Below are 27,109 nucleotides of genomic sequence, written 5' to 3'. Positions count from 1 at the left end.
CTATGTTGTCTTTCTCTTTGCAGGAAACAGAGTAGCAGCAAATCTCTCTGTCTTGAATAGCTGCCAAGTTCCTGTAGAAAGGAAGCGGTATAGAAAACTGATATAACCTGCTAGAAACTGTTGAACTAGCCAGCAGAGGGAGCTGGTTCATTTTGAAAACCTGCATAATTTCTAATAGCAGTACAGTACTAGTGACCGAGAAAATAGAATGCAGTCTTTCTCAATGGAAAACGAGGGCAATGGTTCAGTAAGAACGACGCTTCTATTAAAAAGAAAATTTTAAAAAAAATATATAAATCATAACTGCTCCTCCTCTAAAATAAAACCATTAGCTCTTTGCTGATGTGAGATTAAGATAGACATGTTTAAAACCTCCAGCAAAGTAGCCCTTTATAAAAGCAAACTTCATGTTCAAGAATGGTAACTGTAATCTTCCAAGATAGTTAAGGTCACAAATATATACACTACTGCTCAAAAGTTTGGGGTCACAGACATTTTGCCATTAAAATAACATCAAATAGAAGGCCAGCATCCAGGAGACGCCTCTTCACTGTTGACGTTGAGGCTGGTGTTTTGCGGGTGCTATTTAATGAAGCTGCCAGTTGTCTGTTTCTCAAACTAGACACTCTAATGTACTCGTCCTTTTGCTCAGTTGTGCACCGGGGCCTCCCACTCATCTTTCTATTCTGGTTAGAGCCCGATGTTCTGTGAAGGGAGCAGTACACAGCGTTGTACGAGATCTTCAGTTTCTTGGCAATTTCTCGCATGTAATAGCCTTCATTTCTCAGAAAAAAAATAGCCTGACGAGTTTCAGAAGAAAGTACTTTGTTTCTGGCCATTTTGAGCCTGTAATCGAACCCACAAATGCTGATGCTCCAGATACTCGACTAATCTAAAAAGGCCAGTTTTATTGCTTCTTTAAATCAGGACAACATTTTTCAGCTGTGCTAACACAATTGCAAAAGGGTTTTCTAATGATCAATTAGTCTTTTAAAATTATAAACTTGGATTAGCTAACATAACGTGCCATTGGAACACAGGAGTGATGGTTGCTGATTATGGGCCTCTGTACTCCATTAAAAATCAGCCGTTTCCAGCTACAGTAGTCATTTACAACATTAACAATGTCTACACTGTATATCTGATCAATTTGATGTTATTTTAAATGGACAAAAAAAAAAGTGATTTTCTTTCAAGGACATTTCTAAGTGACCCCAAACTTTTGTAGGGTAGATTAGAAAAATAACACTAGAAAAGTCATTGTGTGTGATATGAACGTCTTTCTCCTGCTACCATATTAGGGTACCCATCTTAAAGTGAATAAGCACATCCAAGGTCACAGCATGGAAGAAAAATGAACAGCTCTTTTGTTTAAAAGTTAGGAAGCACAATGTACGCCTAAATCTAGTTATTGCCATAATCTCTTGTGGAAAGAAACCGTTTCCAGCCGTTTGAACCATTTACTTTGTCATTCATATTTGTTTTATTTCGTCCTTTACCTTTGCTGTATTATACCTTTTTGACTTCATCAATATCACTTGGAATTGGTTTAGTGAACTACACTGTTGGTTAAGGGCTTGAAAGTAAGCATTTCAGGGTAAAGTATACACTCGTTGTATTCAGCGCATGTGACAAAATAAAGTTTGATTTGAACACTCAGAAACTATTGCTTTGTTTTACCATTCATCAACTGGAATCTGTGTGACAAACCTGGACATTATTTTTGTGTGAGTAATGAATTACATTTTAATTGCAAGAAGAACAAAACGCTCAAGACTCTCAATTGGGGAAAAGTGTTTGAACTAGTCCTTGTAAAAGCATCTAAAGAAGTGGCCTTTTGAAATGTTAGAACCTAGCCACTACAGGCCCTAACTCACAATGGCAAGGCAAAATGAGAGGGACTCTTCTGTCATTCTGTTAGAATTAGAGTTGTTAAACTACCTCAGCTCAGATGCATCACAGATTACTGCTGTGGGCTTACTGGTAGGGAACGACTCATACCAGTGCTGTAGTCGAGTCCCAAGTCCCTTGTACTCAAGTCCGAGTCGAGTCACTATGGCTGAAGTCCGAGTCACCAATGGTCGAGTCACGAGTCCATCAATTTATAATAGGTCTTATTATGCAATTGTTTCTAGTCGCAACAGAATGTCAGTATATCGCCACTCCCTCATGAAAACCCCCAACCAATTTACTATTGATCACTACCTCAGTTCTACACTCAATACCTGTGTTTCAATACTTATTTATTACATAAAGGAATGATAAGTCTGGCTTTCAGCTACTTTTTTTGTAATCGCCCACTCATTTTTTTGTAGATTTTTTTATTGCAGTGAAAACTAAAAAGGGAGACTTGATCAAACCTGGCTATAGAATGCAAGGGGAAAAGTGGAATGGTAGAGCAAGACAAGAAATTCAAAGACAGCCTACTTTTCTATATTCAAGGGGAGAGAGAGAAAAATAGCTAGACTGTTGTTTTACTATTAAAACCTCAGGATGTAAGGTCTCCTTTTTAGAGGACCTGCATGGTTCTGGTACCAGTTCTGATCAACATTTTAGCTTATAAATCGATCTGTGGATACCGTAGATCCAAATTGTTCCCACTGACACAGTATTTCTTCTGAACCTGTGACGTATGACGTAAAATCTGAAACCCCTTGAAGCTGGGATGTCCCTCCTACCATTTCATTCGCTCTTCCGACTGTCCATCAACTCCTGGCTGAACCCTTCATCACAGCCACAGACAAAGCACATTCCTGCAATTGTTACATCATAATGCAGCAGGAGTGAGTCGTTTCATCATGGTAGCATATTCGGAGATCGACTTATAGCCCTTAATCTAAAATAATTCAGATTTTAAACAAGAAAAACACTGTCACAGATGGACAGGATTAATATGAAATTAAATGTGAGTTCAGGAAGCCAAGCTAGGTCTCTGACGTTCTAAGCGATGCGGAGAGGCGTTTTGATCGAGAGAAACCATTCGAAAATAAGAAACTGTTCTCGAACACTAAACACACAAATATGTACATATTGTACAGTTAAGGAAGTTAGTCATTTTATAATTAGATTATGCTATATTTAGAAAGCATAGGTCTTATTCATAGTTTTGTTGAATAAGTAATGCACCATAAAATATTTCATATTTTTATCATTTGTACTCTGTACTTGAGCTTGTGTCCTCAAAAGTGAGATTTTAACCTTTCTTGGAGTATGCAGCATTACTAGTTATTGTTTATGGCCCTCTCATGATAAATTATACATTTTGGGGATGACGTAGATGACATTTGATGACATTTAACTGGTTAAACGCGATACGATTGTTTTCAATTTCGTAAAGCAGTAGGCTGGTGGTTAGGAGGAAGCAAAAGTTGTTTGCGCAATATGTAGCCTTTGATCGGAGGCGAAGCAGAGCCTGCCTGCCCACAAACATTTCTTGCTTCCCCAGCAACTCACCAGCTGATGTAGGCTGTGTATGCCTGATTTGGCATGTCCTTTCCACTGCTAGAGGACAGAACCCTTGATGCTATGCACAACCCAGTGCTGCTAATATTCTGTGTAACATAGTAGCCCATCCAATCAAAGTGCAAATACCGAGAAGTCACGAGAAGGCATGTCTGAGTCACCAATGGTAGAGTGGGGGGGGAAAGAAGAAAAAAAAGAAAAGAAAAAAATCAGGACTCGAGTATTACAACACTGCCTAATGACTTATCTTCATACTCACAGTTTTTCAATGAGCTGCTTCTCGTCGAGAGCACTGGGGAGATCTCTTTTGTTGCCAAGCACCAAAACCTAAAAAGCATAACAGTCTAGATCTTGTGTGGCAGAAATGTCTGCTGACTGATCATATAAAGAAATTCCCTCATTTGCATGTGTTCGTAGCAGTTTCGAAGTGTAGGCCTACTTACAGGAATTCCTTGCAGCTGAGGCTTGTCTAACAAATTGTGCAGCTCATTTCTGGAAGCTTCCACCTTCTCATGGTCTGCTGCATCCACCATATATCTAAAGGTTTTTTTTATTTTTTATTTTTTTAAACAGGTTAAAACAAGTTTACAATTGCATCAAAAATCTAAAAGAGCAAGTGTTGTGCATATTGAAAAGGAAGTGTTCAAAAACATGCCCATCATGTTCAAACACTGACTGGTAGCCACTGAACTAACCCTAATAGAACAATCAATCTTCAGCATTTCTGTCCTCTTCCTGCATTTCAAGTTGTACCCATGCAGACTGACAGGAATGGCCAAACTCAGATACTCACACAATTGCGTTAACTCCCCGACAGTAGCGTTCCCACATGCTCCTGAACCTCGGCTGCCCTCCTATATCCCAGATCTGGAAAACCAGAGGAACAAAAATTAGCCTAGGTATTTTCATTTCCTCATGCAGTCGGTATAGATTGTCACTGTGGAACATTACAGTAACCTACACACTGTAGTGACTGAAGACCTACCTTGATGGTAACGTTGCCTTTTGTGACCTTCCTCATGTTGAATCCCACTGTTGGGATCATGTCTTCACTAAATTGCCCAGACTGAAAAAGAAGAGAAGGCCGTTGATACATTTTTAGTTTTACAAGCTGAGCTGACATAAACAAAACAGAAAATCTAGGTCAAATTGTATGTGATGTCATCTGGAATTGCCACTATACTTACTAAGAATGTCAGACAAACCTAGGCCTCATTGTAGTTTACTAAATTTTGCACATTTCCTGTTATTCCATTTGAAAAAAGAAAAGATGATCATGTGCAAAAGGTTTATGGTAGTTTCACAAGTTCCATTAAGCCTAAAGGCATGTGAAGGTCACAGACTAGATCAGGGGAGGGGACTGCATTTGGGAAACCCTGCTCTAGAGCTACGAGCTCAGGACCCTGCTGGTTCTATTCTACCTGATAATTAAATTGCACCCCAAAAAAAGCTGTGGAACCGGCTTCGAAATCCAAAGTTGGCTGAGGGCTCTAGAGGAAATATGTTTGGCATGCAGACCCAATCTTCTATAATTCTAAGATCACTGAAAATGGTGTCTTTTTAGCCAACCCTAAATCATAGGCTACACTCTTGACGATAGGACAGGAAAATAATTTTTGTCATTCTGATGTCTGCTTTCTTCCCCTTCTGTGTAATCCAAACAGTATCTCAGCAAGAACTAGGCCTATGCTTTGTCTAGCGCATATACAGTATGTAACAGCACATGACTTAGTCACTTGACCAGGGATAAGAGGAAGTGGGTGCAAAAGGTCTCATGACTGAAGCCTAGCTGGAACCACCACCCACACCCTACTCCTTTTATACTCAGTCAAACAGACTACAACCAACCACATGGGCACTTCCCTATCAATGGTAAGTATCTCATTCACTACAGCACTGATGGAAGAGTTAGGGTAAGTGTACCTACTAAGCCCACGTACCCATTAAACCCACTTCAATATTTGGATTCAAAAGACAAAAATAAACATTTTCTGCTATTTAATGTTTTAACGAGTTCATTTAGTTGTATCCATACCAGCTTTTAATTCTAAGCCAATCAGATGTTTCATTATTAAGTTATTGACAGTTGTGTAAGTTCCTACTATTGGCCAATTTCAAAGCTGCAAAAAATATTTGTATGGGGCGTCTCAGACATTTTTCAGATATTTGTAGCATCTTCTCAGATAAGTGATCTGACAATGTAAAATTACGAGATTCATGTGTTAAAATATGCACGACAGTACTTAATACACATCTAGTATGCCATTTCTTGCCAACTGAAAATGTGTTTTTCATGCTAACAGTAACACATGTCAGAGTCAATACAGTGGCAGCATAACTAGTGAACCACAAAAATATAATAGATCTCAAGCATTCATAGCTAACATTTAATGCAATTGGTCTTATTTTACTGTTAAATGAACCTTGCTTTGTTATAAATAGACGCTTCTTTTGTAAATGTTACATCTCTCAGATGGGCTTAAAAAGAAAAATTAGCCCCCTCTATACAGAATGTAAATAAATTAATATTGCTCAATATTATCAACACTAACGTTGCATAATATTGTAGTACAGTGAGGGAAAAAAGTATTTGATCCCCTGCTGATTTTGTACGTTTGCCCACTGACAAAGAAATGATCAGTCTATAATTTTAATGGTAGGTTTATTTGAACAGTGAGAGACAGAATAACAACAAAACAATCCAGAAAAACGCATGTCAAAAAAGTTAAATTAATTTGCATTTTAATGAGGGAAATAAGTATTTGACCCCCTCTCAATCAGAAAGATTTCTGGCTCCCAGGTGTCTTTTATACAGGTAACGAGCTGAGATTAGGAGCACACTCTTAAAGGGAGTGCTCCTAATCTCAGCTTGTTACCTGTAAAAAAGACACCTGTCCACAGAAGCAATCAATCAATCAGATTCCAAACTCTCCACCATGGCCAAGACCAAAGAGCTCTCCAAGGATGTCAGGGACAAGATTGTAGACCTACACAAGGCTGGAATGGGCTACAAGACCATCGCCAAGCAGCTTGGTGAGAAGGTGACAACAGTTGGTGCGATTATTCGCAAATGGAAGAAACACAAAAGAACTGTCAATCTCCCTCGGCCTAGGGCTCCATGCAAGATCTCACCTCGTGGAGTTGCAATGATCATGAGAACGGTGAGGAATCAGCCCAGAACTACACGGGAGGATCTTGTCATTGATCTCAAGGCAGCTGGGACCATAGTCACCAAGAAAACAATTGGTAACACACTACGCCGTGAAGGACTGAAATCCTGCAGCGCCCGCAAGGTCTCCCTTCAAGAAAGCACATATACATGCCCGTCTGAAGTTTGCCAATGAACATCTGAATGATTCAGAGGACAACTGGGTGAAAGTGTTGTGGTCAGATGAGACCAAAATGGAGCTCTTTGGCATCAACTCAACTCGCCGTGTTTGGAGGAGGAGGAATGCTGCCTATGACCCCAAGAACACTATCCCTACCGTCAAACATGAAGGTGGAAACATTATGCTTTGGGGGTGTTTTTCTGCTAAGGGGTCAGGACAACTTCACCTCATCAAAGGGACGTTGGACGGGGCCATGTACCGTCAAATCTTGGGTGAGAACCTCCTCCCCTCAGCCAGGGCATTGAAAATTAGTCGTGGATGGGTATTCCAGCATGACAATGACCCAAAACACACGGCCAAGGCAACAAAGGAGTGGCTCAAGAAGAAGCACATTAAGGTCCTGGAGTGGCCTAGCCAGTCTCCAGACCTTAATCCCATAGAAAATCTGTGGAGGGAGCTGAAGGTTCGAGTTGCCAAACGTCTGCCTCGAAACCTTATGACTTGCAGAAGATCTCCAAAGAGGAGTGGGACAAAATCCCTCCTGGGATGTGTGCAAACCTGGTGATCAACTACAAGAAACGTCTGACCTCTGATTGCCAACAAGGGTTTTGCCACCAAGTACTAAGTCATGTTTTGCAGAGGGGTCAAATACTTATTTCCCTCCATTAAAATGCAAATCATTTTATAACATTTTTGACATGCGTTTTTCTGTATTTTTTTGGTGTTGTCATTCTGTCTCTCACTGTTCAAATAAACCTACTATTAAAATTATAGACTGATCCTTTCTTTGTCAGTGGGCAAATGTACAAAATCAGCAGGGGATCAAATACTTTTTTCCCTCACTGTATATAGTGTATATTTACACCCCAGACCATTGGTTTCCAAATAGAGGAAAATATTCAAAAAATTATTTTAACATAATTCATTGCAATCATCCAATTAAGCCCAGTATGCATTGAAACATGGGGATTGTGTGTTGATATCCCTGATATTCAATAAACCTGAGCATTTCTTCAGATTTAAGTTGATTAAAATACTCAAACTACCGTTATGCATATCATGCATCCATGGTTCCTTTACTAAAATTGAAAGCCTCTGTACTCTCTCCAAGATGTATGGAGTGGACAGGTAGTCATTGATGCAGAGAGATAAGAATAAGATCAAGGTTGAAGGATATCATGGATAGAAGACCTACAAGTAGTGATAAAAAAAAATGTACAAATGAGGGACAAGAAAATGACTACTCATGCAGTTAGAGACAGGACATTGTCATATTGTTGTCCCTCATTCGTCTAGGTGTTTCAAATTTTTGGTCCAACAGTAGAGGGAGATTTAAGGTGTCGGTCCCATGTTTCATGAGCTGAACTGATTCCAGACATTTTCCACATGCACAAAAAGCTTCATCTTTATTAGTGAGAATTTCTCCTTTGCCAAGATAGTCCATCCACTTGACAGGTGTGGCATATCAAGAAGCTGATTATTAAACAGCATGATCATTACACAGGTGCACCTTATGCTGGGGACAATAAATGGCAACTCTAAATGCAGTTGGGTCACAGGACAATGCCACAGATGTCACAAGTTGAGGGAGCGTGCATTTGGAATGCTGACCGCAGGAATGTCCACCAGAGCTGTTGCCAGAGAATTGAATGCTAATTTCTCTAGCATAAGCCACCTCCGTCATTTTAGAGAATTTGGCCAACCGGCCTCACAACCGCAGGCTCAATGTAACCACGCCTGCCCAGGACCTCCACTTCAGGCTTCATCCCCTGTGGGATCATCTGACCAGCCACCCAGACAGCTGATGAAACTGAGGAGTATTTCTGTCTCTAATAAAGCCTGTGTGTGGAAAAACGCCTTCTGACCGGCTGGGCCTTGCTCCCCAGTGGGTGGGCCTATGCCCTCCTAGGCCCACCCATGGCTGCGCCCCTGCCCAGTCAAAACTGTTCGCTGCCCTGGCACCCCAATGGTGGAACAAGCTCCCTCACGACGCCAGGACAGCGGAGTCAATCACCACCTTCCGGAGACACCTGAAACCCCACCTCTTTAAGGAATACCTGGGATAGGATTAAGTAATCCTTCTAAACCCCCCTCCCCCACCCACCCACCCAAAAAAAGATATAGATGTACTATTGTAAAGTGGTTGTTCCGCTGGATATCATATGTGAATGCACCAATTTGTAAGTCGCTCTGCATAAGAGCTTCTGCTAAATGACGTAAATGTAAAATGTGAAATCAATAGATTAGGGCCTAATGAAATGATTTCAATTGACTGATTTCCTTATATGAACTATAACTCAGAAAAACCATTAATTGTAGCATGTTTCCTTTATATTTTGGTTCATTATAATTAACAAGAATAGGAGTACAGCAAATGTAAACCAGCTTTCAGAAAATTCATTAAAAGTTGTTTGTGCATGGCGTCTTATCCACAGAGGGCCAGTGCGGGTGTAGGTTTTTGTTCTAACCAAGCAGTAACACACATGATTCAACTAATCAACTCTTGATTGAAGTCTATGATTAGTTTAAGGTCTGTACTAGTTGGCAAGAACAAAATCCTAGCCCCAAATGATCACTGAGGAAACCCCGTTATGAATGCTACTTCCATGATGAATAGTAATAATCAATTGATTTGAATAACTTTAGGGGATATAATTATAATTTAAGCTTACATAAGAACTCAGTTTGTAATTTGGCATTTGGAAATAAATTCAAATTGATTATTTAAGAAGTGGGCTTATTTGGAACACCCATGGGCTTAAAGGACACATTTTGTACCCATTAAGTCCAGTCCGAACTTTCACATATTTTATCAATCATTTATCATCGCACCGAAAAAAAATTAAATAAAGTCATATTAATCTTTCATTGTATCTCCACTTTTTAAAATGAAAATCAGGGTTGTATACAGTTGAAGTCGGAAGCTTATACACTTCGGTTGGAGTCATTTTTCCAATCACTCCACAAATTTCTTGTTAACAAACTATAATTTTGTCAAGTCGGTTAGGCAATCTACATTGTGCATGACAAGTAATTTGGGCAAAAATTGTTTACAGACAGATTATTTCACTTATCAGTCACTGTATCACAATTCCAGTGGGTCAGAAGTTTACATACACTAAGCTGACTGTGCCTTTAAACTGCTAGGAAAATTCCAGAAAATTATGTCATGGCTTTAGAACCTTCTGATAGACTAATCTACATCCTTTGAGTCAATTGGAGGTGTACCTGTGGATGTATTTCAAGGCCTACCTTCAACCTCAGTGCCTCTTTGCTTGACATCATGGGAAAATCAAAAGAAATCAGCCCCAAAGAATTGGAGACCTCCACAAGTCTGGTTCATCCTTGGGAGCAATTTCCAAATGCCTGAAGGTACCACGTTCATCTGTACAAACTATAGTACGCAAGTATAAACACCATGGGACCACGCAGCCGTCATACCGCTCAGGAAGGAGACGCGTTCTGTCTCCTAGAGGTGAACATACTTTGGTGCGAAATGTGCAAATCAATCCCAGAACAACAGCAAAGGACCTTGTGAAGATGCTCAAGGAAACAGGTACAAAAGTATCTTAAACTCAGCAAAAAAAGAAACATCCTCTCACTGTCAACTGTGTTTACTATCAGCAAACTTAACAAGTGTAAATATTTGTAGGAGCATAAGATTCAACAACTGAGACAAACTCAACAAGTTCCACAGACATGTGACTAACAGAAATGGAATAATGTGTCCCTAAACAAAGGGGGGGGGTCAAAATCCTAAGTAACAGTCAGCATCTGGTTTGGCCACCAGCTGCATTAAGTACTGCAGTGCATCTCCTCCTCATGGACTGCACCAGATTTGCCAGTTCTTGCTGTGAGATGTTACCCCACTCTTCCACCAAGGCACTTGCAAGTTCCCGGACATTTCTGGGGGGAATGGCCCTAGCCTTCACCATCCGATCCAACAGGTCTCAGACGTGCTCAATGGGATTGAGATCTGGGCTCTTCGCTGGCCATGGCAGAACACTGACATTCCTGTCTTGCAGGAAATCACACACAGAATGAGCAGTATGGCTGGTGGCATTGTCATGCTGGAGGGTCATGTCAGGATGAGCCTGCAGGAAGGGTACCACATGAGGGAGGAAGATGTCTTCCCTGTAACGCACAGCGTTGAGATTGCCTGCAATTACAACAAGCTCAGTCAGATGATGCTGTGACACCGCCCCTACCATGCCAAACCCTCCACCTCCAAATCGATCCCGCTCCAGAGTACAGGCCTTGGTGTAACGCCAATTCCTTCGACGATAAACACAAATCTGACCATCACCCCTGGTGAAACAAAACTGCGACTCGTCAGTGAAGAACACTTTTTGCCAGTCCTGTCTGGTCCAGTAATGGTGGGTTTGTGCCCATAGGCGACATTGTTGCCGGTGATGTCTAGTGAGGACATGCCTTACAACAGGCCTACAAGCCCTCAGTCCAGCCTCTCTCAGCCTATTGCGGACAGTCTGAGCACTGATGGAGGGATTGTGCGTTCCTGGTGTAACTCGGGCAGTTGTTGTTGCCATCCTGTACCTGTCCTGCAGGTGTGATGTTCAGATGTACCAATCCTGTGCAGGTGTTGTTACACGTGGTCTGCAACTGCGAGGACGATCAGCTGTCCATCCTGTCTCCCTGTAGCGCTGTCTTAGGCCTCTCACAGTACGGACATTGCAATTTATTGCCGTGGCCACATCTGCAGTCCTCATGCCTCCTTGCAGCATGCCTAAGGCACATTCACGCAGATGAGCAGGGACCCTGGGCAGCTTTCTTTTTGGTGTTTTCCAGAGTCAGTAGAAAGGCCTCTAGTGTCCTAAGTTTTCATAACTGAATTTCTTAATTGCCTACCGTCTGTAAGTTCTTAGTGTCTTAACGACCGTTCCACAGGTGCATGTTCATTAATTGTTTATGGTTCATTGAACAAGCATGGGAAACAGTGTTTAAACACTTTACAATGAAGTTACTTGGATTTTTACAAATTATATTTTAAAGACAGATAGATGGCACCATGAGGAAGGAAAATTGTGGATATATTTTAACAACATCTCAAGACATCAGTCAGGAAGATAAAGCTTGGTCGCAAATGGGTCTTCTAAATGGACAATGACCCCAAGCATACTTCCAAAGTTGTGGCAAAATGGCTTAAGGACAACAAAGTCAAGGTATTGGAGTGGCCATCACAAAGCCCTGACCTCAATCCAATCGAAAATGTGTGGGCAGAACTGAAAAAGCGTGTGCAAGCAAGGAGGCCTAAATTGCTGACTCAGTTACACCAGCTCTGTCAGGAGGAATGGGCCAAAATTCACCCAACTTTTGACCCAAGTTAAACAACTTAAAGGCAACACTACCAAATACTAATTGAGTGTATGTAAACTTCTCACCCACTGGGAACGTGATGAAAGAAATAAAACCTTAAATAAATCACTCTACTACTTTTCTGACATTTCACATTCTTAAAATAAAGTGGCGATCCTAACTGACCTGAGACAGGGAATTTTTACTAGGATTAAATGTCAGGAATTGTGAAACTGAGATAAATCTATTTGGCTAAGGTGTATGTAAACTTCCGACTTCAACTGTATGTTAGAAATGTCTAAACTTAGATTTTGGTCGGCTTAATAGGTACACCTACCCTACTCGTTCTACATCCTATAAGACATACGTGGAATTATAGGCTACCTGGAAGCTTTAAGTATCAAATCCTGATCAATTTCTGATATCTTTATTGTTAGCTATGACAGTAGAAAACACTGTGTTGGTGTTGAGGCAAGCATGCTGCTGAAGGGAGTCAGAGCATGGCATAGGTCATTAAGTTCATTCTGTTCTGTTGGAACTGTTCTATTGGACCTACAACTGCCTTTCACAATCTTTTGATCAGCTAGCTTCTTTCGGTCTTTGATCTTGCACATCATAATTGCTGCTATGCCAATAAGAAAGGATCACAATTTCCAAAGAATCTGGACAAAGGATCACCATTTTCTGCTTTTGAGAAATCGTAGTTGTAACTAGAGGTCGACCGAATAATCGGAATGGCCGATTAATTAGGGCCGATTTCAAGTTTTCATAACAATCGGTAATCGGTATTTGTGGCCACCGATTTGCCTAAAATTTTTTTTTTTATATAGTGCTCCAAAAAAATAAAGGGAACACTTAAACAACACAATGTAACTCCAAGTCAATCACACTTCTGTAAAATCAAACTGTCCACATAGGAAGCAACACTGATTGACAATACATTTCACATGCTGTTGTGCAAATGGAATAGACAACAGGTGGAAATTATAGGCAATTAGCAAGACACCCCCAATAAAGGAGTGGTTCTGCAGGTGGTAACCACAGACCACTTCTCAGTTCCTATGCTTCCTGTCTGATGTTTAGGTCACTTTTGAATGCTGGCAGTGCTTTCACTCTAGTGGTAGCATGAGACGGAGTCTACAACCCACAAAAGTGGCTCAGGTAGTGCAGCTCATCCAGGATGGCACATCAATGCAAGCTGTGGCAAGAAGGTTTGCTGTGTCTATCAGCGTAGTGTCCAGAGCATGGAGGCGCTACCAGGAGACAGGCCAGTACATCAGGAGACGTGGAGGAGGCCGTAGGAGGGCAACAACCCAGCAGCAGGACCGCTACCTCCGCCTTTGTGCAAGGAGGAGCAGGAGAAGCACTGCCAGAGCCCTGCAAAATGACCTCCAGCAGGCCACAAATGTGCATGTGTCTGCTCAAACGGTCAGAAACAGACTCCATGAGGGTGGTATGAGGGCCCGACGTCCACAGGTGGGGGTTGTGCTTACAGCCCAACACCGTGCAGGACGTTTGGCATTTGCCAGAGAACACCAAGATTGGCAAATTCGCCACTGGCACCCTGTGCTCTTCACAGATGAAAGCAGGTTCACACCGAGCACATGTGACAGACGTGACAGTCTGGAGACGCCGTGGAGAACATTCTGCTGCCTGCAACATCCTCCAGCATGACCGGTTTGGCGGAGGGTCAGTCATGATGTGGGGTGGCATTTCTTTGGGGGGCCGCACAGCCCTCCATGTGCTCGCCAGAGGTAGCCTGACTGCCATTAGGTACCGAGATGAGATCCTCAGACCCCTTGAGAGACCATATGCTGGTGCGGTTGGCCCTGGGTTCCTCCTAATGCAAGACAATGCTAGACCTCATGTGGCTGGAGTGTGTCAGCAGTTCCTGCAAGAGGAAGGCATTGATGCTATGGACTGGCCCGCCCGTTCCCCAGACCTGAATCCAATTGAGCACATCTGGGACATCATGTCTCGCTCCATCCACCAACGCCACGTTGCACCACAGACTGTCCAGGAGTTGGCGGATGCTTTAGTCCAGGTCTGGGAGGAGATCCCTCAGGAGACCATCCGCCACCTCATCAGGAGCATGCCCAGGCGTTGTAGGGAGGTCATACAGGCACGTGGGGGCCACACACACTACTGAACCTCATTTTGACTTGTTTTAAGGACATTACATCAAAGTTGGATCAGCCTGTAGTGTGGTTTTCCACTTTAATTTTGAGTGTGACTCCAAATCCAGACCTCCATGGGTTGAAAATTGGATTTCCATTGATTATTTTTGTGTGATTTTGTTGTCAGCGCATTCAACTATGTAAAGAAAAAAGTATTTAATAAGATTTTCATTCATTCAGATCTAGGATGTATTATTTTAGTGTTCCCTTTATTTTTTTGAGCAGTGTATATAAATATCTTTTAACTAGGCAAGTCAGTTAAGAACACATTCTTATTTTCAATGACCTGGCCTAGGAACGGTGGGTTAACTGCCTTGTTCAGGGGCAGAACAACAGATTTTTACCTTGTCAGCTTGGGGATTCAATCTTGCAACCTTACGGCTAACTAGTTCAACGCTCTAACCACCTGCTTTACATTGCACTACATTGCACTTCTTACTGCATTCGCGCCACAGGCAGGCTCCTGCCTGTTACGCGAATGCAGTAAGAAGCCAAGGTATGTTGCTAGCTAGCATTAAACTTATCTTATAAAAACAATCAATCAATCATAATCACTAGTTAACTACACATGGTTGATGATATTACTAGTTTATCTAGCCTGTCCTGCGTTGCATATAATCGATGAGGTGCGCATTCGTGAAAAAGGACGGTCGTTGCTCCAACTTGTACCTAACCATAAACATAAGTCTTTCTTAAAATCAATACACAAGTATATATTTTTAAACCTGCATATTTAGTTAATATTGACTGCTAACATGAATTTCTTTTAACTAGAGAAAATGTGTCACCTCTGCAACAGAGTCAGGGTATATGCAGCAGTTTGGGCCGCCTGGCTCGTTGCGAACTGTGAAGACTATTTCTTCCTAACAAAGACAGCCAACTTCGCCAAACGGGGGATGATTTACAAAAGCGCATTTGCACAAAAAGCACAATCGTTGCACGACTGTACCTAACCATAAACATCAATGCCTTTCTTAAAATCAATACACAGTATATATTTTTAAACCTGCATAATTAGCTAAAAGAAATCCAGGTTAGCAGGCAATATTAACCAGGTGAAATTGTGTCACTTCTCTTCCGTTCATTGCACGCAGAGTCAGGGTATATGCAACAGTTTGGGCCGCCTGGCTCGTTGTGAACTAATTTGCCAGAATTTTACGTAATTATGACATAACATTGAAGGTTGTGCAATGTAACAGGAATATTTAGATTTAGGGATGCCACCCGTTAGATAAAATACGGAACGGTTCCGTATTTCACTGAAAGAATAAACGTGATAGTTTCCGGATTCGACCATATTAATGACCTACGGCTCATGTTTCGGTGTGTTATGTTATAATTAAGTCTATGATTTGATAGAGCAGTCTGACTGAGCGATGGTAGGCACCAGCAGGCTCGTAAGCATTCATTCAAAACAGCACTTTCGTGCGTTTTGCCAGCAGCCCTTCGCAATGCATTGCGCTGTTTATGACTTCAAGCCTGTCAACTCCCAAGATTAGGCTGGTGTAACCGATATGAAATGGCTAGCTAGTTAGCAGGTGCGCGCTAATAGCGTTTCAAACGTCACTCGCTCTGAGACTTGGAGTAGTTGTTTCCCTTGCTCTACATGGGTAACGCTGCTTCGAGGGTGGCTGTTGTCGATGTGTTCCTGGTTTGAGCCCAGGTAGGAGCGAGGAGAGGGACGGAAGCTATACTGTTACACTGGCAATACTAAAGTGCCTATAAGAACATCCAATAGTCAAAGGTATATGAAATACAAATCGTATAGAGAGAAATAGTCCTATAATTCCTATAATAACTACAACCTAAAACTTCTTACCTGGGAATATTGAAGACTCATGTTAAAAGGAACCACCAGCTTTCATATGTTCTCATGTTCTGAGCAAGGAACTTAAACGTTAGCTTTCTTACATGGCACATATTGCACTTTTACTTTCTTCTCCAACACTTTGTTTTTGCATTATTTAAATCAAATTGAACATGTTTCATTGTTTATTTGAGGCTAAATTGATTTTATTGATGTATTATATTAAGTTAAAATAAGTGTTCATTCAGTATTGTTGTAATTGTCATTATTACAAAATGTTTTAATAAATCGGCCGATTAATCGGTATCGGCTTTTTTTGGTCCTCCAATAATTGGTATCTGCGTTGAAAAATCATAAATCGGTCGACCTCTAGTTGTTACACTGGTGATTGCGTAAGAAATCCTGTCCTGCTTGTTTTACCAACATCTGGTGAAAAGACGGCTTTGAGTCAAAGGGAGCAAAGACAACAACACTGTGGCAGTAGGGGGAGCCCTCCAACTCTGGACCATATCCTTGCTTCCTGAACCCAATTATGCCTGTCCATGTGTCAGGACTAATTATGTATATTTGACTGCAGAAAGTATTCATACCCCTTGACTTATTCCTCATTTGTTGTTTAGCTGCGATTACAGCTTTGAGTCATTTTAGGTATGTATCAGCTTTGCTCATCTGGATTTGGGGATTTTCTCCCATTCTTCCTTGTAGATTTTCTCCAAGCTCTGTTTAAGTTAGATGGGGAGTGGTGGTTTACTCTGTATGCTACTTGAGTCTTCTTTCTACCTCCGCCTGCTGCAGGCCACTTCCCACACCAAGCCCTGCACCGTCACTCAAGGAGAGAGCAGTTGCTCGACCACGGAGTCATGAACACTTTCTTGCCGTTCACGCTGCAGTCTCCATGGTCAACATGTTGGTGAAAACTATGCTGGCTTTCCACAAACGTTCTACAATTACACTATTAGATTGTGTATCTTACTCTGCAAACTACTGTCCGCTAGTTTGTCTTTTCTTAGCAAGTTGTGACTAAATTAAATATTGTTAGCTGCTAATGCTAATCGCTAGTTAATACATTTAGCAAGCTAGCTAGACAGCTAAGAGTCAGAGCACAAGTAGATAGCTAATACAGCCTGGTACCCCTAGATAAGCATATTGTTTGTAACGTTATCTTAGAGAGGAATAGGTATAACATGAATGTTGTTAGCTACATGAGGTAAGAAAACATGGAATGTAACACTAATTAGGGTCACCTGGAAACATTGACCAACACTATGGTTCCTACCTTGTCAATAATTCCTTCCTGGCTTATTCATTATCATGTCAAACAACAACGCATTCAAGGTGACACCCACTATATTCCAACTATAGAACTAAAATAATAATAATAATAATAATTATATTCCCATGATTCCAACAGTTTTGCCCATATCACGCAGCCCTGCGTGGCACAAGTGTGGAAATAACTAAAGTGCAGGAAATGCAGAAATGTACAAAAATGCTGATTACGTTTGTTTATTTTTTTTAAGTTAGATTGAACAGTATATAAATCAGAATGGAGAAAGCCCAATTGAAATCGTGTATAATTTGTGTTGTCACCCTAGGTTCATGAACTACTCGTAAAGCATATTTAAAACTTGTATTAATCAAAAACGTAAAATAACTTAATTATTTTAAAACATTATGATATTATATTTTGGCCATAAAGCCCAGCCCTACTTTCATATTGTTGTTCTGAAGCCATTCCAGCATTGCTTTGGCTGTATGCTTGGGCTCATTGTCCTGTTGGAATGGAAATCTTCGCCCCCAGTTGAAGGTCGTTTGCAGTCGTTTGCAGGTTCTCATCAAGGGTTTGCCTGTATTTGGCTCCATTCATGGTTCCCTCTATCCTTACCAGTCTCCCAGTCCCTGCTACTGAAAAGCATCCCCATAGCATGATGCTGCCACCACCATGCTTCACGGTGGAGATGGTGTTAGAAAGGTGATGAGCTGTGCTTGTTTTTTTCTCCAGACATGGCACTTCGCATTATCTCATCAGACCACAGAATATTTTGCCTTATGCTCGGAGTCTTTCATGTGTTTTTTTGCAAATTCCAGGCGTTCTCAGGAGTGGCTTCCATCTGGCTACTCTCCCATAAAGCCCAGATTGGTGAAGTGCTGTAGAAACTGTTGTCCTTCTGGTAGGTTCTCCCATCTCAGCCAAGGAACTCTGTAGTCATTGGGTTCTTGGTCACCTCCCTGACCAAGATCCTTCTTGCCCGGTTGCTCAGTTTGTTGGGACGGCCAGCTCTAGGCAGTTCCATATTTTTTCAATGTCCCAATGATGGAGACCACTGTGCTCTCAGACACTTAACAGTCTAGAAAAAAAATTACACATCCCCAGATATGGCTCATCACAATTTTTCCTTGGACTTCATGGTATAGTTTCTGATCTGACACTGTCAACTTTGGGACCTTATATAGACAGGTGTGTTTCTTTATAAAAGCATGTCTAACCAATTGAATTGCCACAGATGGTCTAGGATTACATTCCAAGATGGCGTAGCAGTCAGACGTCTTTGTCCTGTCGTGTCCCTTGTATATATCTTTTAAAAATATTTTCCTAAACATCAACTTCTAAATACTCTGCTGCAACCCGCCTCACCCAATGTGGCGTGGATCTGTTTTTTTTCCTAAAGTATTTCTATTTACTTCGGATCTGGAATCCCTCAACTGAAGCTAGCCAGCTAACTACCTACCAGCTATCAGTCAGCAAACCATTGCTAGCAGTCATCAGCTAACCTTTAGCTCGGAAAGCTCTCGCCAGTTCAAACAACGTGACTCAAACCTGAGCATAACGGACCTATTATTATTATTATTATTATTATTATTATATTTTTTTCCCCCCATATCCCCGGATTCCTACAGCAAACTCTGAACATTTTCATCTGGATCTTCGCAACTAGCTAACCGCAATGCCGGGTGACTACTCCGAGCTAGCATTTCCATCCTGGAGCAAGCACCAATTAGCCTGAAGCTAGCTCGGCCAGGGCTCCTGTGCTACCACCAAAGCCCACTCCTGGGTTTCAATATCCGGACCCCTTCTACTGCCGGTACGGGGCACGGAACCCCGCCGATCCTCTACGACTGGAATACCGACATATTCTGCCCGAGGAATCCAACAGGCCCCTCAGGCGCGACGACCGCTGAAGGCCCATTCTGCTAACCTGCCTGCTAGCTATCTAGAGCTACTTGGAACCCTACTAATTCCACGACTGGTCTATCGACGTCACCGCACGAAGAGGCAAAAACAGACTTACCCCCATCGTGACGTCCCCCAAAGGCTAACTTGCTAGCCCCAGTCTGCTAACTGCTAGCTTGCCTGCCCCGGTCTGCTAACTGCTAGCTTGCCAGCCCCGGTCTGCTAATTGCTAGCTTGTTTAGCCCCGGCCTACTAACTGTTAGCATTGGCCTGCTAACTGTCTGAATCGCCGTGTCCCCAGTCAGCCCAACCAATCACTAGACCCATATGTTCACTTGGCTACGCATGCCTCCCTCTAATATCAATATGCCTCGTCCATTACTGTCTTGGTTAGTGATTACTGTCTTATTTCACTGTAGAGCCTCTAGCCCTGCTCAATATGCCTTAACCAACCATGTTGTTCCACCTCCTACATATGCGATGACATCACCTGGTTTAAACGTCTCTAGAGACTATATCTCTCTCATCATTACTCAATGCCTAGGTTTACCTCCAATGTACTCACATCCTACCTTACCTTTGTCTGTACACCATGCCTTGAATCTATGCTATCGTGCCCAGAAACCTGCTCCTTTTACTCTCTGTTCCAAACGTGCTAGACGGCCAGTTTGTATAGCCTTTAGTCGTACCCTTATCCTACTTCTCCTCTGGTGATGTGCAGGTTAATCCAGGTCCTGCAGTGCCTAGCTCCACTCCCACTCCCCAGGTGCTCTCATTTGTTGACTTCTGTAACCGTAAAAGCCTTGGTTTCATGCATGTTAACATTAGAAGCCTACTCCCTAAGTTTGTTTTACTCACTGCTGTAGCACACTCTGCCAACCCGGATGTCTTAGCCGTGTCTGAATCCTGGCTTAGGAAAACCACCAAAAACCCTGAAATCTCCATCGCTAACTATAACATTTTCCGCCAAGATAGAACTGCCAAAGGGGGCGGTGTTGCAATCTACTGCAAAGACAGCCTGCAGAGTTCTGTATTACTATCCAAGTCTGTACCCAAACAATTCGAGCTTCTACTTCTAAATATTCACCTTTCCAGAAACAAGTCTCTCACTGTTGCCGCTTGCTATAGACCTCCCTCTGCCCCCAGCTGTGCCCTAGATACCATATGTGAATTGATTGCCCCCCATCTATCTTCTGAGCTCGTGCTACTAGGTGACCTAAACTGGGACATGCTTAACACCCCGGCCATCCTACAATCTAAGCTTAATGCCCTCAATTTCACACAAATTATCAAGGAACCTACCAGGTACAACCCCAAATCCGTAAACACGGGCACCCTCATAGATGTCATCTTAACTAATTCGCCCTCCAAATACACCTCTGCTGTTTTCAATCAAGATCTCAGCGATCACTGCCTCATTGCCTGCATCCGTAATGGGTCTGCAACCAAATGACCATCCCTCATCACTGTCAAACGCTCCCTTAAACACTTCTGCGAGCAGGCCTTTCTAATCGACCTGGCCGGGGTATCCTGGAGTGACATTGACCTCATCCCGTCAGTAGATGATGCCTGGCTATTCTTTAAAAGTGCCTTCCCCACCATCTTAAATAAGCATGCCCCACTCAAAAAATGTTGAACTAGGAATAGATAAAGTCCTTGGTTCACTCCAGACCTGTTTGCCCTTGACCAGCACAAAAACATCCTGTGGCGTTTTGCATTAGCATCGAATAGCCCCCGTGATATGCAACTTTTCAGGGAAGTTAGGAACAAATATACACAGGCAGTTAGAAGAGCTAAGGCTAGCTTTTTCAGCAGAAATTTGCATCCTGTAGTACTAACTCAAAATAGTTCTGGGACACTGTAAAGTCCATGGAGAATAAGAGCAACTCCTCCCAGCTGCCCACTGCTCTGAGGCTAGGAAACACGGTTACCACTGATAAATCCACTATAATTGAGAATTTCAATACGCATTTCTCTATGGCTGGCCATGCTTTCCACCTGGCTATCCCTACCCCGGTCAACTGCCCGGCACCCTCCACAGCAACCCGCCAAAGCCCCCACCATTTCTCCTTCACCCAAATCCAGACAGCTGATGTTCTGAAAGAGCTGCAAAATCTGGACCCATACAAATCAGCCGGGCTAGACAATCTGGACCCTCTCTTTCTAAAATGATCTGCCGAAATTGTTGCAACCCCTATTACTAGCCTTTTCAACCTCTCTTTCATATCGTCTGAGATTCCCAAAGATTGGAAAACTGCCACGGTCATCCCCCTCTTCAAAGGGGGTGACACTCTAGACCCAAACTGCTACAGACCTATATCTATCCTACCCTGTCTTTCTAAGGTCTTCGAAAGCCAAGTTAACAAACAGATTACGGACCATTTAGAATCTCACCGTACCTTCTCCGCTATGCAATCTGGTTTCAGAGCTGGTCATGGGTGCACCTCAGCCACGCTCAAAGTCCTAAACGATATCATAACCGCCATCGATAAGAGATATTACTGCGCAGCCGTATTCATCGACCTGGCCAAGGCTTTCGACTCTGTCAATCACCACATTCTTATTGGCAGACTCAACAGCCTTGGTTTCTCAAATGATTGCCTCGCCTGGTTTACCAACTACTTCTCTGATAGAGTTCAGTGTGTCAAATCGGAGGGCCTGTTGTCCGGACCTCTGGCAGTCTATGGGTATGCCACAGGGTTCAATTCTCGGACAGACTCTCTTCTCTGTATACAGCAATGATGTTGCTGGTGATTCTCTGATTCACCTCTACGCAGACGACACCATTCTGTATACTTCTGGCCCCTCTTTGGACACTGTGTTAACTAACCTCCAGACGAGCTTCAATGCCATACAACTCTCCTTCCGTGGCCTCCAACTGCTCTTAAACGCAGGTAAAACTAAATGCATGCTATTCAATCGATCACTGCCCGCACCTGCTCGCCCGTCCAGCATCACTACTCTGGACGGCTCTGACTTAGAATACGTGTACAACTACCAATACCTGGGTGTCTGGTTAGACTGTAAACTCTCCTTCCAGACTCACATTAAGCATCTCCGATCCAAAATTAAATCTAGAATCGGCTTCCTATATCGCAACAAAGCATCCTTCACTCATGCTGCCAAACACACCTTCGTAAAACTGACCATCCTACCGATCCTCGACTTTGGTGATGTCATCTATAAAATAGCCTCCAACGCTCTACTCAACAAACTGGATGCAGTCTATCACAGTGCCATCCGTTTTGTCACCAAAGCCCCATACACTACCCACCATTGCGACCTGTACGCTCTCGTTGGTTGGCCCTCGCTTCATACTCGTCGCCAAACCCACTGGCTACAGGTTATCTACAAGTCTCTGCTAGGTAAAGCCCCGCCTTATCGCAGCTCACTGGTCACCATAGCAGCACCCACTCGTAGCATGCGCTCCAGCAGGTATATCTCACTGGTCACCCCCAAAGCCAATTCCCCCTTTGGCCGCCTTTCCTTCCAGTTCTCTGCTGCCAATGACTGGAACGAACTGCAAAAATCTCTGAAGCTGGAGACTCATATCTCCCTCACTAGCTTTAATCACCAGCTGTCAGAGCAGCTCACAGATCACTGCACCTGTACATAGCCCATCTGTAAACAGCCCATCTATCTACCTACCTCATCCCCTTACTGTATTTATTTATTTATCTTGCTCCTTTGCACCCCAGTATCTCTACTTGCACATTCATCTTCTGCACATCTACCATTCCAGTGTTTAATTGCTATATTGTAATTACTTCACCACCATGGCCTAGTTATTGCCTTAACTTACCTCATTTGCACTCACTGTATATAAACTTTTTGTTTTCTTTTGTTCTACTGTATTATTGACTGTATGTTTTGTTTATTCCATGTGTAACTCTGTTGTTGTATGTGTCGAATTGCTACGCTTTATCTTGGCCAGGTCGCAGTTGCAAATGAGAACTTGTTCTCAACTAGCCTACCTGGTTAAATAAAGGTGAAATATTATTATTTTTTTGAATGGTCTCCAATCAAGTTGTAGTGAAATCAAGGATGATCAAAGGAAATTGGATACACCTTAGCTCAATTTGGAGTGTCGTAGCAAAGCGCTGTAAACACTTATGTAAATGAGATTTCTGTAACTCATTTAATACATTTGCAAAAATGTAAAAAACAAAAAAATGTTTTCACTGTCATTATGCGGTATTGTGTGTAGCAGGGTTTCCGTTATTAAAATGTGGTGCCAGACATTTTAATTTACCGGACATTTGAGAAATTGACCGTACCCATATGCATTGGGTGTGTAACCTGATGAGTGTGTCCACCCACGGTACTCAAAATGACAAATCACATTTAGATGATGGTGATTAATCTTAACAGAACATGTAAGTCGAGAATGCAATGACTCGTGTCCTTAACGTGCACTTTGAAGATGTTAGAATAACTGTCCACATTTACTTTCCCTCAGCCAATAAGACAAGTAACAAACAGCGAAATCACTAGCGTATGCATATACTGAGCGTGAGTTTCAAGTTTGGGGAAGCAAATGTTCACCATAAAAATTCACCTTTATAATAAAGCATTCCATCCATCATCGCATTTGCAGACGTATGTAAGATAGCCTAAATTATGAGTAGTGGGCTAATAATATAAAACTCAAATCACTGGTGGCAAAAAAAGACTGTTCAATGCATGGCTGAGCATGTATAGTGTTGGAAATTTCCCCAAAACAAACTTTTAAGTGGCACTAACCCAACATCAGGGCATACAATTTCCTTTTTGGTCCACCAGCCCCTGTGGCAGGAATATTAAAACATCTACCAATCACTCAGATTTTTTTAGCAGGCAAAATATTTTTGTTCTGCTACAATTACATCAACACACAAAAAAACTGATCAGCATGATTTGTAATGTTTCTGCCTGTGAGATTGAGTATGACTAGTAGAAGCGTTGTCTTCTCTTCCATATCAGTTGAAACTCAAACATAGAAAAACAACCTTGTGTAGATCTCAGGAAGAGAAGATGCTGCTTTTGCAACAGCTAATGGTGATCCTAATAAAACTCACAAAAAAAGTCTAGCTTGTGAACAAAACGTAAATTTCAAGAAATACAAGGACAAAGTCTCACTTCAGTAGACTTTCGTATCAAGTAATTTAGACCAACTTTTATACCTGTGCGTGGCGCTTCTAAAAATGAATCTTTCACTTAGCTCTTCAGACGCACAGCCCCCGGCCAGGCAGTGTTGCAGCGCGGGGTGGAATAGGCTATATAGGACTCGTAGATCTTTGACTTTGTGGGATTCATTTACAACAAAGCGGCAGAAATACTTTGAAAACAGCTACTGCAGCATTTATTTTACTATAAAATGTGATCATACTTGACTTTTTATTGACAAATGCAAGTGAAATGCTCACATTTGGCAGGTGTTAAATTTATTAATCATATATTCGACTTTTTTGTGTGGCAAAAAACAGCTAATGGAAACTCTGGTGTGTAGATGGGTGAGAGAAAAAAAACATATTTTGTATTCAGGCTGTAACAAAATGTGAAATAAGTCAAGGGGTATTTATACTTTCTGAAGGCACTGTAGAAAACCCTGGATTGCTGATGCTACGTATTGGCCAATTCAAGGCGTCGAAGCCACCGGTCCTCATATTGGCAACTCCTCAGAAGGAGCAGTCTTCCCTCCATAGGAATGAATGGAATTCTACAGTATTTCAATAAAATGTTTCAAGGACAAAATTTGAGTATTTTAGTATTTGTTTGTTGTAGTGGGGACAGTAAGATTAGTATTAAAAAATACTTTAAAAAGGTAGACTCGGTGATATGACATACAGTACCAGTCAAATGTTGGGACAGATACTCATTCAAATTTTCCACATTGACTGACCTTCAAGTCTTAAAGTAATCATGGACTGTCATTTCTCTTTGCTTATTTGAGCTGTTCTTGCCATAATATGGACTTGGTCTTTTACCAAATAGGGCTATCTTCTGTATACCACCTCTACCTTGTTAAGAAGGAAAGAAATTCCACAAATTAATTTCTAACAAGGCACACCTGTTAATTGAAATGCATTCCAGGTGACTACCTCATGAAGCTGGTTGAGAGAATGCCAAGAGTGGGAAAAGCTGTCATCAAGGCAAAGGGTGGCTAGTTAGAAGAATGTTTTTGGTTACTACATGATTCCATATGTGTTATTTCATAGTTTTGATGTCTTCACTATTATTCTACAATGTAGAAAATACAAAAGAATTAAGAAAAACCCTGGAATGGGTAGGTGTGTCCTAACTTATGACTGGAACTATAGATGCAAGTAAACAGAATTGTGGGTCAATTTCTAGCGTTGAAGGGCTCAACTTCTCCGCTGTTTTGGTCGGATACAGCCTCAGAGGCGTGTGACAGCAAACCAATAGACAGAGCCGTGTGGTCTGCACAATGTTCAATGTAGTCGAGTTTCTTAACTCCACGATGTACATCACACATCAATTGGAAATCCACCACTGTTCAATGATGCCACCACTATAACGTCATCTGAAATCTACTGAAGTTCAAAACAACTGGGAACTCGAAGACCTCCGACTTCCGAACGTTCAAACAAACTGGGAACTCGGGAAAAAATCCATTTGAACTGTCATCCAACTTGGAATTCCAACTTGGGAACTCGGGCCACTTTCTAGAGTTCCGACTTTCCACCAGGAACATTACTGACGTCATGATTTGACTTCCTATTATCCGAGTTCCCAGTTGTTTTGAACGCGGCATAACACTTGACAGTCTGTGATAACCAACAATTGGGCCTACTCTCTGGGAAGATAAGGGCTAGACAGCTAACTAGCTAGCCAAGTTGTAAACATGAAAGTTGACAGCTAACGTGGCTAGCTAGTTAATCCAAATGTTCTAGAAAGAAACCTAGTCTAGGGAGAAAAATATGATCTGTACTGTAGCCAAATTCCAATAAAGTGGTTAGCTAGCTAACGTAGTCCTCTGCTTCTAATCGCCATCAAACCACACAAATATAAACATGCATATCGTTAGCTAACTAGCTAGTTACCGGCTATAGCTAGCTAACCTTACAAACTAGTACAGTACTTTTAAGGTATGCTAATTAGCTATGGTTGATTGTACGTTAACTGTGACTAGCTGGCTAACTTTACGATACTAGCCAAGTCGATATTGCATATCGCTAGCTAGTGCTAACATTAGCTAGGACAGCAGCACAATAAAAACTTACAGCTATCACATTAACAAATGTCGTTTTCCCCGAGTATTGAAGTCCAACCAGGGTTAACTCCATCTCCTCTTTCCAAAAGAGGGACTTAAACCAGTCCACAAGCCGGTTTATAAGTGTCAGCATCTTGAATTTGATATTCCCACTCAACTTCGGCAGAAAGCTGGCAGTGGGAGGATTCGATTATGCTGAGCCGTGGGGCACCGGGCGTAAGCGGGGAGGGAAGAGCGCTCTTCTCATTTTGTCAACAAGGCAGCATAGTGCGCTGTACAGAAACATACAGCGCTTTTCCAGAAAGTAAATGTTAGAATGTTATATTTTTCAATGGGAAGGCAGATACAGCGTTTTTATCAAAAGCAATCACTTTTCGTGGGAAAACACAGAATTCTACTAATTACTTATTATATGGTATATTGGCGATGACACAATTTAATCGAAACATGATTCTCAAAAAAAAAAAAACATTTTTGAAAATAAATCAAACAACTTTTCTGTTAAAAATAAATATAACAGATCTGATCGCTACACAGGCTCAAGGGGAACCTGAGAGGGCGGGTCTTCCGGCGCCGGCACGTCTCCTTGCAAGTCTTTCGATGTGAAATCCTTGAATCCCAGCCACAATAATGTCT

The 27,109-nt window shown here is 42.0% G+C and overlaps 1 protein-coding gene across 1 annotated transcript in view; it reads right to left on the bottom strand.

The window, feature by feature from the left end:
* The window catches only part of LOC115150967 (ADP-ribosylation factor-like protein 8B-A), a 28,010-nt gene extending 1,325 nt beyond the window's left edge, over nucleotides 1-26,685 (bottom strand). The window contains exons 1-6 of the mRNA XM_029694834.1: nucleotides 26,484-26,685; nucleotides 4,448-4,528; nucleotides 4,256-4,329; nucleotides 3,906-3,999; nucleotides 3,722-3,789; nucleotides 1-71 (exon numbers count right to left, since the gene is read on the bottom strand). Of these exons, the coding sequence (XP_029550694.1) occupies nucleotides 1-71; nucleotides 3,722-3,789; nucleotides 3,906-3,999; nucleotides 4,256-4,329; nucleotides 4,448-4,528; nucleotides 26,484-26,606 (511 nt within the window). The 5' untranslated portion in view covers nucleotides 26,607-26,685. The remainder of the gene's footprint in view (nucleotides 72-3,721; nucleotides 3,790-3,905; nucleotides 4,000-4,255; nucleotides 4,330-4,447; nucleotides 4,529-26,483) is intronic.
* Nucleotides 26,686-27,109: the final 424 nt, after the last annotated feature.

The sequence above is a fragment of the Salmo trutta genome, chromosome 16 (genome assembly GCF_901001165.1).
Source record: "Salmo trutta chromosome 16, fSalTru1.1, whole genome shotgun sequence".
In the NCBI taxonomy this organism is placed as follows: domain Eukaryota; kingdom Metazoa; phylum Chordata; class Actinopteri; order Salmoniformes; family Salmonidae; genus Salmo; species Salmo trutta.
Note: the sequence above shows the minus strand (reverse complement) of the source record. Positions and strands in the feature narration are given on the sequence as shown.